Source organism: Procambarus clarkii, chromosome 4 (genome assembly GCF_040958095.1).
Source record: "Procambarus clarkii isolate CNS0578487 chromosome 4, FALCON_Pclarkii_2.0, whole genome shotgun sequence".
NCBI classification, from domain to species: domain Eukaryota; kingdom Metazoa; phylum Arthropoda; class Malacostraca; order Decapoda; family Cambaridae; genus Procambarus; species Procambarus clarkii.
This window is the reverse complement of record NC_091153.1, coordinates 39,075,212-39,090,819: the sequence shown is the minus strand read 5'-3', so window position 1 is coordinate 39,090,819 and position 15,608 is coordinate 39,075,212. Positions and strand designations below refer to the sequence as shown.

Sequence of the window (15,608 nt, the reverse complement as noted above, 5' to 3'; positions counted from 1 at the left end):
AAACACAATCAAATGTGCCCATAGTAGGAAAACAGCATGTAAAGGATTTGGGAAAAATGATGTCTGACGACCTAACGTTTAGGGAGCATAACCAAGCAAATATTGCGTCAGCTAGAAAAATGATAGGATGGATTACGAGAACTTTCAAATCCATTGATCCCATCACAATGGTTGTACTCTTCAAGTCACTTGTGTTGTCCCTTCTTGAGTACTGCTCAGTACTCACTTCCCCCTTCAGAGCAGGAGAGATTGCTGAAATAGAGGGAATCCAGAGAACATATACGGCACACATAGACGCGTTAACCCTTAAACTGCGCATGGCGTATATATACGCCCTGAGTAACATGTCCGACGGTGCACATGGCGTATATATACGCCATAGGGTGCCGCGCCCAATTCAAATGGCCCGCGGCTACACGGGGTTCACAGTAGCATCCTCAGGGGCTCTTGTAAACAGACGCCATTTTTTTTTTTTAAATCGTGGGCAATATTATCAGGTGTGAGAGGCACAGTACTGTTGGAGCAACCAAGGCTGGCGCACGCAGCATGAGCGAACAGCATTGCTGTTCAGCTTGTGACCACAGCATCGCCAAAAAATGTCAAAATAAATATATAATTGTTATTATTTAGCGATGACAATATTACAGATGACCCATGACTGTGATATAAATAACCAGGGTTGTGATAATAGCAGGATTGTTGTAATAATTAGCGGTGTGGGAGGAGTGATGCTGAGAGACGGAGGAAGACAGCATCGTTTACTGACTGTGTGGCTACCTGTTATTGTTTGCATTCACCATACCAGGTCAGTGTTTCTCTATGGTGAACACAAATGTAGATACTTATATATAATGTGTGTATTAGTGTAATAACAGCAAAAGGATTATGCTGGGAGGAGCCATATGGGTGACGGAGGTGACGTCGTCTGCACGATTTGTCTAGCTGTTTAGAGGGTGGCCACTATGCTCTTTGGGCACACTACAAGCTTAGGTGTACAGTTACGGTGCATAAAACTTGTAGATACTTATATATAATATGTGTATATAGGGTAATAACACTGCAAACAGTATTGTTGGGGGAGAAAGTTTAGTGCGTGTGACCTTGAATGAGTGAGGGAGCCGCCAGTCGCCATCTGTGTATAGCGACGACTCTTAGTGCCTCAACTAACTATATCAGCTTAGCTGTACAGTTGTGGTGAACAAAATATATACATATATATAACGTCTGTATATAGTGTAATAACACCACAAATGGTATTGTTGGGGGAGAAAGTTTAGTGCGTGTGTTGAGGGAGTGGCAGCGAGTGGCTGGCTGGTGTGTGGCGGTAACTCTTCGTTGCTTTTCGACTCTCAATACCAACTTAGTGGTTCGTTATGGTGACCAAAACATGCAGATACTTATATATAACGTGTGTATCGAGTGTAATAGCAGCAAAACTATTTGTTTATTGTTTTATAAACATAATAATTGAATCACTAATATGCACATCATACTTTTGAGTAGAGCGATTATTCACCACTTTTATTATATAAATGTATTACAATACACACTATTGAATAATATTACTGCAAAAAAACTAGGAAAAAATCAATCGGAGACATTGAAACAATTAGGTAATAATATCTTTGTGGCAACTCCCACCTGTCAGCGCGGGTAACGCTGACCGGGTCTGACGACCGCTCTGTCAACGCCCACTTTTTGCAAGACTTCCTCGGTCAATTGCGTCCAAAATATGTCACCTACGATTTTTTTTTATTTTTCCCGTGCTCAGGGGACACCAATTAACATGTTTAGAAGACGAAAAAAAAATTTGGAATTTTTTTTTTCTTGTGCACAGGGGTGTAAATGTCCCCAGGACCCCTGAGCAGTGTAAGGGTTAAAGCACCTAAATTATTGGGATCATCTCAAAGCCCTCCAAATGTACTCAATAGAAAGAAGACGAGAGAGATATCAAATAATATACACCTGGAAGATACTGGAGGGCCAAGTACCAAATCTACACAGTAAAATAACAACGTACTGGAGTGAACGATATGGAAGAAAATGCAGAATGTGCACCCCTGTTCAGTGAAGAACAGGGGTGCCAGAGGCACAATCAGAGAACACTGTATAAACATCAGTGGTCCATGGTTGTTCAACACCCTCCCAGCGAGCATAAGAAATATTGCCGGAACAACCGTGGACATCTTCAAGAGGAAACTAGATTTATTCCTCCAAGGAGTGCCGGACCAACCGGGCTATGGTGGGTATGTGGCCCTGCGGGCCGCTCCAAGCAACAGCCTAGTGGACCAAACTCACAAGTCAAGCCTGGCCTTGGGCCGGGCTTGGGGAGTAGAAGAACTCCCAGAACCCCATCAACCAGGTATCAACCAGGTGTAATATTGTGGGAGGAGTAACGTTGAGGGAGGGAGGGCTGTAGCGTCGTGTGCCGAATCTGTGTGGCCACCTGGTACTGTCTGCACTCAACATAACAGCTTAGTGGTTTGCTATGGTGAACACAAATGTAGATACTTATATGTAACATGTATATATATATATAGTGTAATAACAGCAAAAGGAATGTTGGGAGAAGCCATTTTGGTGAGGGAGGTGGCATCATCTGCATGACTTGTCATGCTATGTAAGGGTGGTAACTATGCTCTTTGGGCACTATACCAGCCTAGATGAACAGTTATGGTGAACAAAACATGTAGATATTTACTGTACTGTCTCCACTCGATCATACGGACTATATGGGAAGGACCCCCAGCTGGATTATCACATTTTTCGGATAATGGTACTTTTTCACCTACGAGTCCAAAAGTGACAATTTCCAACTACTTTTATACTACAAACAACATAATTTGAATTGCCTTGCCACATATAATTATTAAATATTCAACTAGAAACCTCAACTTACCTTGTTGGTGTTCGTCTTCTTGATTGATGCCGCACATCTTGAAGTTAAGAATTCTTAACAATTTACGTAACCTATACTAACACAACACTTAAAATTACTGTACAGTTCATTAACCCTTAAAGTGCGCATCACTTCATATGAAGTGTATGGGTACCGCGCACGATTTGAATGGCCCGCGGTGTAGCTGGGGGTCCCATACGCTGCCCAGGGGCTCTAGTAAACAGCGGCCATTTTGAAAAAAAATCCCGCTCACGATCCGAAGGCATGGGAGGCCTCAGTTTAGCGAGAGTCACCATGGCGAGCGCACGGTCAAACGCCTCACAGGCACGCACCACTCAGTCCCTCACCCCAGAGCAAATAGCCCACGAATTATTCTCTGAAGGTGAAGAAAGTGCGTTTGACGATTCAGACAACGATGAGGATTATACACAGTTGTCGGGTGATAGTAGCAGCAGCAGTGAAAGTGAGAATGACCGCCATGCCATGGCGAGGCCTATACGCTCACCGATGCCTCCTCGCCCAGTTTCTACCACGACCTCACAGTTCCTGTGGATATTTTCTGTTTGAGGGTGACGAGTCAGAGGGAGGTGACTCCTTTTCTGGGTTTAGTGACTCAGATCAAAGTTTTATCGAGCCTGTGGCTGGTACCAGTGGTGTAACTGGGCGAGAAATTGTCGCGTCAGCAGCATCTCGCCCGGCCAAGCGCCACCGCATGGCACCACATGAGGGACCAAGACCCTCGTGTTCACGTGCATCCACCTCACGTGCACCCACCTCACGTGCACCCACCTCACGTGCACGTAGCTGCCGTGCTTCTCACAGACGGTATTCAGCTCCTGGTCGCCGGTATGCATCGCTTCCTCGCCGTCCTTCCTCTGCATCTCGCAGGACGCCTGGTATACTTGAGTGGAGTGATGGTGACGATTTTATTCCTAATATTCCTCACTTTGACGATAAAGATGTAGGGATTACAAACCTTTTCCCTAATCAAGGTGAGGACATGGCTGAGATGGAATATTTTACAGCATTCTATGATGAACCACTCATGGAATACATTGTACACCAAACGAACCTGCATGCTGCTTACCTGATTGAGAGGGAAATCACAGAATTTTCACGACTGCAGCGTTGGAAAAATACCACAGTGGCGGAAATGTATGTGTTTTTGGCACTGTTTGTTGATGAAGCACTGTCACAAACATGCAATAAATGACTATTGGAGCAAGGACAAGACAATACCAACACCTTTATTCGGGAAATATATGTCACGAGACAGGTTTCAGATACTCCTCAGGTGTCTACATTTTGGAAGTGTTCAGGACCGAACACCTGATGATAGACTGTGGCGAGTGAGGCACTACATGAACGATGTTATTGGAAAATTCAGAGATTTTTACGTACCAGCACAGAAGCTGGTGGTTGATGAATCTCTCATACTTTTCAAGGGACGTGTTCCATTCAAACAGTACATTCCCTCAAAACGAAACCGATTTGGCCTGAAATTTTTTGTTCTTTGTGATTGTGAGACAGGATACGTGTTACACATGATTCTGTACTCGGCTAGTGATGTAGACATTCCCGGTAACGACGAACATGGATTCTCGGGGAGTGTAGTGAAGACCATCATGGCTCCGTGGATGAACAAGGGACACATTTTATACACAGATAATTACTATACAAGTCCCTTGCTAGCTCGGTTCTTGCTAGAAAATAGAACCGGATTGGTTGGTACAGTAAAGCCACAACGAAGGGAAATGCCTGTGTTTGACAACAACATTGCAGTTGGTGAGTGTCAGAGAAGGAAAAGTGATAACATTCTGTCAGTTCGGTGGAAAGACAAAAGAGAGGTGAACTTGTTGACAACAATTCATGATGGAACAATGGTGAACAGTGGGAAAGTGAGCCATAAAACAAACGCACCACTATATAAGCCAGACTGTGTTTTAGACTATAATATCAACATGCGGTTGATTGATAAATCAGACATGATGATTGGCACTGCAGAGTGTGTGCGGAAGACATGTAGGTGGACGAAAAAAGTGTTCTTCCATCTTGTGGACATGAGCATGCTGAACTGTTTCAACATGTACCTTGTGAGAACTGGACGTAAGCCCACTTTCCGTGACTTTGTATTTGATGCTGCAATACAGTTATTAGGAAAGTTTGCAAAAGATGTCCCAGGTATTCAGCGGCCCATCATAAACCCACTGTTGCAGCATGCTGGTACTCCACGCCTCGCTCACACTGAAGGCTTCCTAGCACACAAACTTAAGTATTTGCCACCTGGTGTGAAGCGTGCAATAGCCCAACGTGATTGCTTGGTGTGTAAAACAACGACACGTAGAGACAAGAAACGGAAGCTTGTGCAAACATGGTGTGAAACGTGTGGTATCCCATTATGTGCTGTCGACTGCTTCAATGACTACCACAGTCTAGAAATCTTCTAAGTGTGCTTCAAAGTGTGTGTAGCGTGTGCGAGTGTGTAAATATGTAAACATATAAGCAGATAGCGTGTGCGTGTGTGTAAATATATACAAATATAAGCAGAACATACAATATAATAGACTGTAATGACATATTATATTGCCGTAATTGAAAACATTTGTGTGCGCCTGTGTATACTCAAATATGCAACAATTATTGATACAAAATATGTTCAAACAGTATTTGAAACACAATTAGTGAAAAAAAATTAGATAAAATGCGCTTAGACATTGTAAATAAATAGCGCGAAAATATATTTGTGGCAACTCTGGCTGTTTGAGGACCGCGCGCAACACCTCCCGGGCGTGTACTGCATGAGCGAACATGCAGATTGTGACGTCATCACCGTCCTTCTCGGCTCTATTGCAACAAAAGTAAAATAGAATTTTTTTTTTATTTTTCCCGTGATCAGTGAACAGAACTTAACAGATTAGCAAAAAAAAAAAATTTTTTTTTTTTTCAAAATGACATGCGCCTGTGTGGATGGCAGGATATTAGACCCCGAGCATGTTAAGGGTTAAGCAAAGTTAGTTTTGACTGCCAGCTGCTGAAGCCTCACTAGTTGAAGGCATTTGGGTTGCCTGTGAGGCCTCGCTTGTTGAAGGCGCTTGCATGTCCTCACTTGTTGAAGGCGCTTGGCTTGCCTGTGATGCCTCACTTGTTAAAGGCACTTGCTTGCGCCTCACTTGTTGAAGGCACTTGCTTGGCTTGCCTGTGAAGCCTCACTTGTTGAAGGCATTTGGCTTGCTTGTAACGCCTCGCTTGTTGAAGGCGCTTACTTGCTTGCGCCTCACTTGAAGGCGCTTGGCTTGCCTGTGGCGCCTCACTTGTTGAAGGCATTTGGCTGCCTGTGATGCCTCACTGGTTGAACAACACATAACTTGTCTTTAATTGCTAGGACAACCTTCTTCCTCTTAACACCTCCAGAACGATTGATGCTGCTACCAGACATAGTCTTGGCCAAAAATATTCAAAGTTACTATGAAAATAAAAAAGTTATTTAAAAAAATATTTCACTAATGGCGCAGCACTGTGTATAACACGAGGGACGGACGCACATGGGTTGACCAGTGTTGGACGGGTCCACTTGGGGTGGGGCAGCTATAGTGCGTTACGTAGGCCGCCAGGAGGAAAAAAAAACTCACAATATTTTTTAAGGAAACTTCAGCCTGTGCACATAACTTTTAGGAAACTTATTTATTTAATACATAATTACTAGTACTTATTTAATTTGTTTTTGGCTATGATTAAGTGTTCTAAAATTAATGGTAATTCCTGTACCCAGGTGGTCCCTTCCGACGCACCCCTCCCACCCTCCCAACACCACCCACCCACCCCACCCCCTCCTCCACCATGCGCCTAGAGCCACAGACGGGATTAATACGGTATGGCCGAATATTCATCCGGCCAAACCAGCTTTTATCCGGTTCCTGTGGCCATTTTGGCCGGATATTGTGATAACTTTATCCGATCACGATTTTGGCCGTATAAGGGCGTTTTCCGGATGTTTGAATCCCGGATAATTGCGGGGTTACAGTATATATAACGTGTGTGTGTGAATAGTGTAATAACATCACAAACAGTATACTTGTAGGGAGGAATGTTAGTGCATCTGGCCTTGAACCAGTGAGGGAGGGAGCATCAGTTGTGTCTGGCCACCTGTTACTGTCTGCCGTCACCATACAAGCATAGTGGTTCGCTATGGTGAACACAAATGTAGATACTTATATATAATGTGCATATATATATAGTGCATTTTGGTGAGGGAGGTAGCGACATTTGCATGACATGTCATGCTGTGTAAAGGTAGTCACTATGCTCTTTGGGCACCATACCAGTTTATTTGAACAGTTATGGTAAACAAAACATGTAGATACTTATATATATAATGTCTGTATATAGTGAATAAAAGCAAAAACAGTATGGTGGGAGGAGGATGTTGGTGAGTGAGGTGTTGTTGAGGGAGGGAGTGGTGGCAAGTGGCTGGCTGGCTGGCTGGTGTGTGGGTGGCCACTCCTCGTTGCTTTTTGACTCACCATATCAACTTAGTGGTTTGTTATGGTTAACAAAACATGCAGATATTTATATATAACCTGTGTGTATGGTGTAATAACCACAAAAGTATTTGTTTATTGTTTTATGAACATAATAATTGAATCACTAATATGCACATCATACTTTTGAGTATAGTGAATGATTCACACATTTATTATGTAAATATATCACAATACACACTATTGAATAATATTACTGCAAAAAAAAAAAAAAATCAACCAGACACTGAAATAATTAGGTAATAATATCCTTGTGGCAACTCTCGCCTGACAGCTAGGGTAAAGCAGACTTCCTCTGGCGCTTGCTCTGTCAATGCCTTCTTTTCTGGGGGGAGCCCCGTCGGCTCCCCAGAGCTTTACCAGGCTGATATGCTAATGTCAGACTTTGGCATCAGTCATGTGTATGGAGTTCTAGGGCTTACTGGGGACCACGGCCAGAACCTGGCCACCTCAGAGAGGCAAGGGGAGCAATGGACTATAGAAACCTCCGTGTGGTTGGAAGCATTCTATGTCTGCCATCGACCGGGTCAAGCATCCAGAAAGATAAGCATTCCAAAACAAACCTCTATTCTGGTGAAAATTGCTACCTAAAGCCGAACTAATGGATAGAACTCCCCAACAGAAAACAAGCAAACTAGTATGACGTCACACGTCACCGCGTCGCTGTCTGCGCAGCTCCTCCCTCCCCGGGAGGGGGGAAGGGGGAGCCCCAGACCTCTCACGCCGGCTATCCACCCATCAGCTCTTCGGCTGATGCTATAGGCACCGGTTATGTGCTCCGGCTCCAGTAGTTGTTTCAGCACTGTACCTAGAGTGTGGTGTCTGTCTTCTAGGTGGTGCGTGAGCCGGGAGTGTGTGTCCAGTACTCGGGCTGCATGCGCCTTGGGTTCCCTTCCCTAGGTGCCCTGTAAGTACTGCCCTTGGGGCTTGGGGCCACCTTCCACAAGTTCCTTGGGTCCTGCCCCTGCTAGGCTGTTTACTGCTTGGTTTTCGGCCGCTCTTTGTGTGCTCAGGTGTTCTGTCTCCCTTGTTCGCCTTAGGGTAAGGGCAGTTTTGCACTGGTGGGGTGCAGGGTACTGTGCAGCTTGTCTTTACCAATCATGGCAGCTGGCTCTGTTCCGCTTGGGTACGCTGTCCTCTTGCGGGGTTTTCTTTTTCTTTTTTTTTTATCTACCAAGTGGGGGGTCTGCCTTCGTTCTTGCCCCTTGTGTTCTCGGTATTTTCTGGTGGTACCCCCTGCTAGTTCCCTGTGAGTGTACACGTCCCGGGGGTTTCAGCTCTTAGAAAGTTGTTTGGTAGCTTTGGGCGCCGGTTAGCAGTACCCTGCCTGGGATTACCTGAGCGTGAGTCCTCTTATAGTAAACGCTCGGGACCCTGGGAAACCCCTGGGGGCGCTGGGGTACGATGGATGTGACCTCAGAGTTCCCCCTCGGTTCCAGCGAGTTTGAGGGTTGCTCTCACCCTTTGTTTCTGGGTGACTATCTGTTTTGCCTCCGTCTGCTGCCTGTGGGGTCGGTGACACCTTCGACCCGGGGTCCTGCGAGTTTGGTTGCTCGTTGTGGCTCAGTTACCCAGTTGTGCTGACTAAGCGGGTGCGGGCAGCAGGGGCGTTGCACTTTGAGCCTTGGTGGTGGCAACGCTCTCGTGGTTTACTCCCCGGGAGCCCTGGGGCTGCCCCGTTTTGGTTCGTGTTGGGACTTGGGGGTGTTGGTTGCTTCGGTTCCTTCCACGCCCCTTTGTCTTTCCCCTGGATCCCCCTTCCTGCCTGCATCCGGTTCCTTACCGTCTGTAGGATCGGGGAGAGGTTTGATGGTGTTGAGACTCGGGCAGTCTCGGGGAATTCCCCTTCCGGGGTAGTGACGGGGGCATTGAGCCTGTTCCTCCAACCGTGTTGTAAGAGTCTGCCAGTGGGCTCCCTTCCTTAGTGTTTTCGCGGCTGCCCCGGTTTTCTGGTACGGCCAGGGCTTTGGGGGGACGGCTCAGCCCCGGGGCCTGTCGTGTCGGTTCCCGGGGCTGACTTGGGGGGGCCCTTGGCCCCGTAGGACCCCGTGGGGTTTTTTTCTCCCCCTCTAGGCAGGGCTTGTGTTTACGCGGAGTGGGGTCTTTCCTCCCCACTCGCCGTACGTGCTGTTGGGCGTCGGCCCCTCCCCGGGCTTGGTTCCTTGGCCTTTGAGTCGGTTGGTTCCGTCCTGTGGGTGGATGCTTCCCCCCCCCCATTTTTTGGAACGGTGTCTTAGTCATGTTTCCCCGTTCTTGGGGTTTTACGTGACTTCTGGTCTCGGGTGCGCCTGCACCTTTGTGTGCCTTCGGGACTAGTGTTGGCTTTTGTGTTCTCCAGGGTTCGGGAAGGTTTTCGCTACTTCCCGCATTATTGGAACGTCTGTCGGCTCCTTGTCCGGGTTGCCATTTTGGGCTACTTGTAGCCCGGTTGGGCTGCTTGTGGCCTGGTTGGGCTACTTGTGGCCAGTGGCCTGGTTGGGCTACTTGTGGCCCTGTTGGGCTACTTGTGGCCCTGTTGGGCTACTTGTGGGCCGGTTAGGCTACTTGTGGGCCGGTTGGGCTACTTGTGGCCCAGTTGGATACCTTTCTGGGCTCTGTCTTCGCTTCGTTGGCCGGTTTTATTGTTCCTGCTTCCTCTTTTTGCTACTTTTCTAGTTGTGCCTCCGTTCGACACGTGAGTTTCTGCGATCTGGCGCCTTTTGGCCGGACACTGGATGCGGAGATGTTTATGTACCTGTCTTTATTTAGGTATATTTTTGTATGACTGAGACCGTTCGCACACCAGTGACTGTCCCTTTTTCAACTCTTCCAGTCCCACTCATGTGCATGTCCAACCCATGCTAGAGTCATTCAGGGGACCCACCTTTTTTGTGTTATGAGGTGTGTGGGTTGTGGTGCTGGTTATGTACTCACCTGGTAGGGCTCTCCTGGTTGTGCCTGCAGAGTTTGAGCTCTGGCTCTTGGGTCCCGCCTATCTGGAAGAACTTGCGGGATAGTACCAGTGGAGTGCAGTGGTACTCTAGGCACAATCAGGGAACACTTTATAACCATCAGAGGTCTGTGGTTGTTACACGACCTACTTGTGAGCATACGCCTTATTGCCGGTACGCCCATGGACTTCTGGGGCACACTAGCCTGTTTTCGACTAGAAGTTCTGGCCCATCCTGATTGTGGGGGGTATGTGGGCCTGCGGGCCGCTCCAAGCAGCTGCCTGGTGGGCCACCCTCTGGCCGGTCTAGCCTAGCCTCGGGCCAGGCTTGGGGTGTAAATGAGCTTCCAGTACCCCATCCAGCAGGTATCGAGCTGGGTTCTCCGCCGTCAGTCGCCTGGTGTGCAGGTTTCTGGGCGTGCTGGGTTCTGTCGTGTCTCCGTTGGCCCTGTCTGGGGTCAGCCTGCTCTGTTCTCTGCCTTTGCAGAAGAGAGTTGCTATTTACATGTTGCATGTTGCGATGGTGCCTGTTGCTGCTGCTGCATGTGTGCGTTGGTACCGTGTTTCGCGGTGGCGTGTCCTTGTTCCTGTGTCTGCTTGTGGTGTGGCACTTTGCGGCTGTTTTTTGCCTAGGGTTTGCGTATGGGGGTTTGCTTGTTGTTTTTCGTGATCTTCGGGTCCCTGGCTTGGCCCTCATGTGTGTGGGGTTTTTCTGTCACTGCCTGATTGTCCACCCCTGGTTGTTTTCCTGGGGTTTTTGTGCTTCAGCTCTTCCATCCTGCCTCTCCCCAGTCGTTTTCCTGGCATCTCCTTTGGTCGGTTTCCACCGCTTCATTTCCTAGTGCGTTCCCTTGTTTCCTCCTCTGCCGCAGGGGGGTTCCTTGGCTTCTTGGGCGTTTTTTCGGCCTGTGTCCTGTGGTGTGCTTCTTTGTCTCAGTTTATTGCAGTTGCTCGTACCCCTTGGTTCGGGTACTGTTTTGGCGGCAACCCTTCCGCCTTCTTTGGTTTCCTAGCTAGCCCTGCCGGTTGGTTTTTCGGGGTCTGGCGATGTCTCGCGTCGGACCCCTCGTTTATGAACTCCTGGCGGGCTTGCTTGCTTTGGGGAGTTTTTCTGTTCGGCAGACGTTCCATCTCCTTGTGTCACCTGGGTTTCGGTGGTCGCGCCCGAGATCTTCCCGCAGCTCCGCTTTTTCCCGGGCTTGGAGGGGCCTTGTCGGGGCTGCTTACGTTCTGCCTCGCGGTCTCGCCTCCGGGTGGTGGTCGGGTGGCTTCATGGTAGGTGTCCCACCTGCGTATTTCTCTTGGCGGCAGTATGGGGTATTTTGGCGGTCCTTCCTTTTCCTGTCCCTTCTTAGGTGGCTACTCTTGTTAGCGTCGGCTTGGTTTTCTGGTGAGGGTTGGGGGCCGTCATCTTACCGCATACTGTCGCCTCTTTCGTGCGGCGCTGGCGGAGCCGCTTCGGCTTGCTTTCGGTCTTTGTGTTGCTTTTGCACCGTTAGTAAGCTGTCTCGTGCGTCGTTTCACCTCCGGCCTGTTCGTGCGCCGCTTGCACTGTCCTGGTCTCTGGTCAACGTGCTCTGTCTTCTCCTCGGTTGGTAGGGCCCCTTCGGTTCCGGTCTGTTTTTTCGTCGGCTCTTTTTCCTTTTGGCATTTGCCTCTGGGGGTCGGGTCGCTGAGTTTTCTTGCTCTTTCGGTTTTAGCGTTTTGGTTGTTCGGTGGCAGCAGTCTCCATCTTTTCTGGCGCGGGGTGGGGCTGCTGCGTTCTGGAGGGGTCCATGTTTTGTTGGTGCTTGGTTGGTCGGGCCGGGGGGTGTCGTGTTTTGTGTTCAGTGGCAGCCCTCCGCTGTTGTTTGCGTGCCACGGCATCTGTGTCCGGGGCGCGTTGATCCGGTTCTGTTCTTCCCGGTTCGCTGGTGATGGTGTCCCGGGTTGTCAGCCATGTTCTTGCAGCTCAGCTGCCTGTGTTCTTCCCTCTTGCCCGTGGCATTCGTGGCTTCGCTGCTCTCGCTGCCGTCTGAGCGACGTGTCTTTGCGGTCATTTGGGCATGGATCTTTGGTGTTCGTACGGGGGCCTTGCTGCTCGTTCTCGTGTTGCTCCCAGGGCTTTTCGGGGCTCTGGCGCCTTGGGTTGGCATTTGCTGCCAGTTGTCTCGCTTCCTTGGGGGGTGCGTGGTGTCCACCTCCCGGTTCCGTCCCTTTGACCATCCTCTGTGGGTAGTTAGCTCCGGGGAGCCGACGGGGCTCCTCCCAGAAAACCAGCGTTGAATGTAATGAAACGCCATTTTCTGGGTGAGACCCGGAGGCTCCCCGGCAACCCTCCCTCCCTCCGGTCGGCGGTTCTTGCGTGTTTTGATATCCAGCCTCAGAACTGATGGGTGGATAGCCGGCATGGGAGGTCTGGGGCTTCCCCTTCCCCCTCCCGGGGAGAGGGGAGCTGCGCAGACAGCGGCGCGGTGACGTGTGACGTCATACTAGTTTGCTTGTTTTCTGTTGGGGAGTTCTATCCACTAGTTCGGCTTTAGGTAGCAATTTTAACCAGAATAGGGGTTTATTTTGGAATGCTTACCTTTCTGGATGCTTGACCCGGTCGATGGCAGACATAGAATGCTTCCAACCACACGGGGGTTTCTATAGGCCATTGCTTCCCTTGCCTCTCTGAGAGGGGCCAGGTTCTGGCCGTGGTCCCCGGTAGGCCCTAGAACTCCATACACATGACTGATGCCAAAGTCTGACATTAGCATATCAGCCTGGTAAAGCTCCGGGGAGCCTCCGGGTCTCACCCAGAAAATGGTGTTTCATTACATTCAACGCTGGTTTTTTCCCCAGGCTTCCCCGCCCTATTGCGGCCAAAATATGCAACTAATAATTTTATGATTATTTTTCCCGTGATCAGGGAACACAAATGAACACTTTTATAAGATGAAATGTATATATATATTTTTTTTCCGCCTGTGGGTGTTGAAGGCCAAGTAATCCAGAGCAGCTTGGGGATTAATGACTGAACTTGTAAAACTGCTGATATTTAACAAGTGAAAAATTAAAACAAACAAAACAAAAATTATTCCTTCTGTTTATTTAGTTAAAATTACTATCTGCTATTCTATTGCAAATGTTTACTGTTTCATTCAACCGTGGGGTCCGTGATTCGAGTCTCCTAGAGCCCAGGTGAATGAAATGTTTATTTCCATGGAAGTGTGGATGACAAATTATATGACGTGGGCATGGATCACTAATCCTGAGAGGAGGATTGTACCTGGATGTAGTAGTCAGGGAAAGTTGAAAATTCCAGCATAGCAGCAGTAGTTGCTTCTGGAATCTTTCCTTATCAAGACTACTCATAGCTGAGTGAATAGAGCTTCTGCCTCACACGCGTGGGGTCAGTGGTTCAAGTGTCCTAGAGCTCAGTTGAATTAATTATTATTATTATTAGTAGTAGTAGTAATGGTAATGTTCTCACAGACATAATAACATAGGATAAAAAAACACTTGTGTATTTGTAAAATTTATGTAAGAAATTTACACCAATTTGGTGTAAATTCCTTACATAAATTTCACAAATACACAAGTGTGGGTGTTTTATCCTATTATTATTATTATTTACAGTAATATAATATTCTTAGAACCTTTGGATTTGATTTAATTATTGTTATAATTAAATCTTTGATTTAAAATTGTTATACAATTCCCAGAAGGAATAGCATTTAGTTATTTATTTAATGACCTTGGAATTGAATTTCTTATTGTTGTGTATTAGTTATATATCTTAACATGCAAACCTACTGGTTTTTCTTTCAACAGTTTTGCTGCGTGAATACTTGCAGTGGCTACAAAATGAAGACATTAGAGGAGAAGTCATTAGAATATGGCCACCACTTGTTCAGTGTCCAGAAACAGACTGGAGTTGAAAAGTGATTTTATGTGTAATTTATAAAAGACTTTTTTATTCATAAATTGTTAAATAAAACTGTTGGCACTCTTACTTTCATTATGTTCAAAACTAATTTCTATATGACTTTATTATAGTACTGATTATTAATTTCTTGTCAAATCATGTTTCTTGTAAATAATATTTAATGATATTTATTGTTTAAATTTGTTTTGCTTATTCCTTTCTTCAGCAGAATAGCTACAAAACAAATTATGTGAAATCAAATATTTTGCTGAACAATGGTACTAAGAAAATCTGTACCTCAAAAAAGCGGATTTCACAAAAATTTGGACCAAATCTGTTATTTATATTTATTGAATATATAAAGCTTGCTACTAGGTAAACAGGCAGCTATTACATTGGTTGCTTGTGGCAAAACTTTACCCCTCACAAGACCAATGTTTACATGGAGTGGGTATCTAATGTGGCAGGAAGAGGAGGGTGAGTGTGTTCTCACCTAGTTGTACTTGCCTAGTTGTGCTTGTGGGGGTTGCGCTTCGGCTCTTTGGTCCCGCCTCTTAACCATCAATCAACTGGTGTACTCATTCCTGAGCCTACTGGGCTCTATCATAATTACATTTGAAACTGTGTATGGCGTCAGTCTCCACATCACTGCCTAATGTGTTCAATTTGTTAACTGCTCTGACAATAAAAAAGTTCTTTCTAATGTCTCTATGGCTCATCTAGGTACTCAGTTTCCACCTGTGTTCCTTTGTGCATGTACCACCTGTGTAAAATAAACTGTTTTTATCTACTCTATCAATTCCTCTGAAAATCTTGACTGTGGTGATCGTGTTTCCCCTAACTCTTCTTTCCTCCAGCAACGTGAGGTTCAGTCCCCGTAATCTCTCCTCGTAGCTCGTACCCCTCAGCACCGTTACTAGTCTTGTGGCATATCTTTGAACCTTCTAGTTCAAAGGAAGAACCAGTGGGAATGTCTGTGTATTCACCTAGTTGTACTCGCCTAGTTATGCTTGCGGGGGTTGAGCTCTGGCTCTTTGGTCCCGCCTCTCAACTGTCAATCAACTGGTGTACAGATTCCTGAGCCTACTGGACTCTATCATATCTACATTTGAAACTGTGAATGAAATTTTTTCGGTTTTATAATAAAAACGGCCAATCTACTCTTGAAAAACTCTCCAGATACCAAGCAGAATGCCCTAAAGGAGACCAACGTTGTCTATCTTTCCTTCTTTTCTCCTTCTGCAATAAGTTCTGCTTGTAAGGTGTCTTTGGTGGTGACCTTCTTTTGTGTCTCGAGGTCGAATATGTCGTCCAACAGAATCTCCAACTCCACTTTCCGGGCCATCTCAC

At 46.9% G+C, this 15,608-nt stretch overlaps 1 protein-coding gene across 1 annotated transcript in view; it reads left to right on the top strand.

Annotated features, from left to right (window-relative positions):
- Positions 1–14,458, top strand: part of kz (putative ATP-dependent RNA helicase kurz) — a 222,505-nt gene extending 208,047 nt beyond the window's left edge. Inside the window, exon 21 of the mRNA XM_045732921.2 lies at positions 14,165–14,458. Within this exon, the coding sequence (XP_045588877.2) occupies positions 14,165–14,271 (107 nt within the window). The 3' untranslated portion in view covers positions 14,272–14,458. The remainder of the gene's footprint in view (positions 1–14,164) is intronic.
- Positions 14,459–15,608: the final 1,150 nt, after the last annotated feature.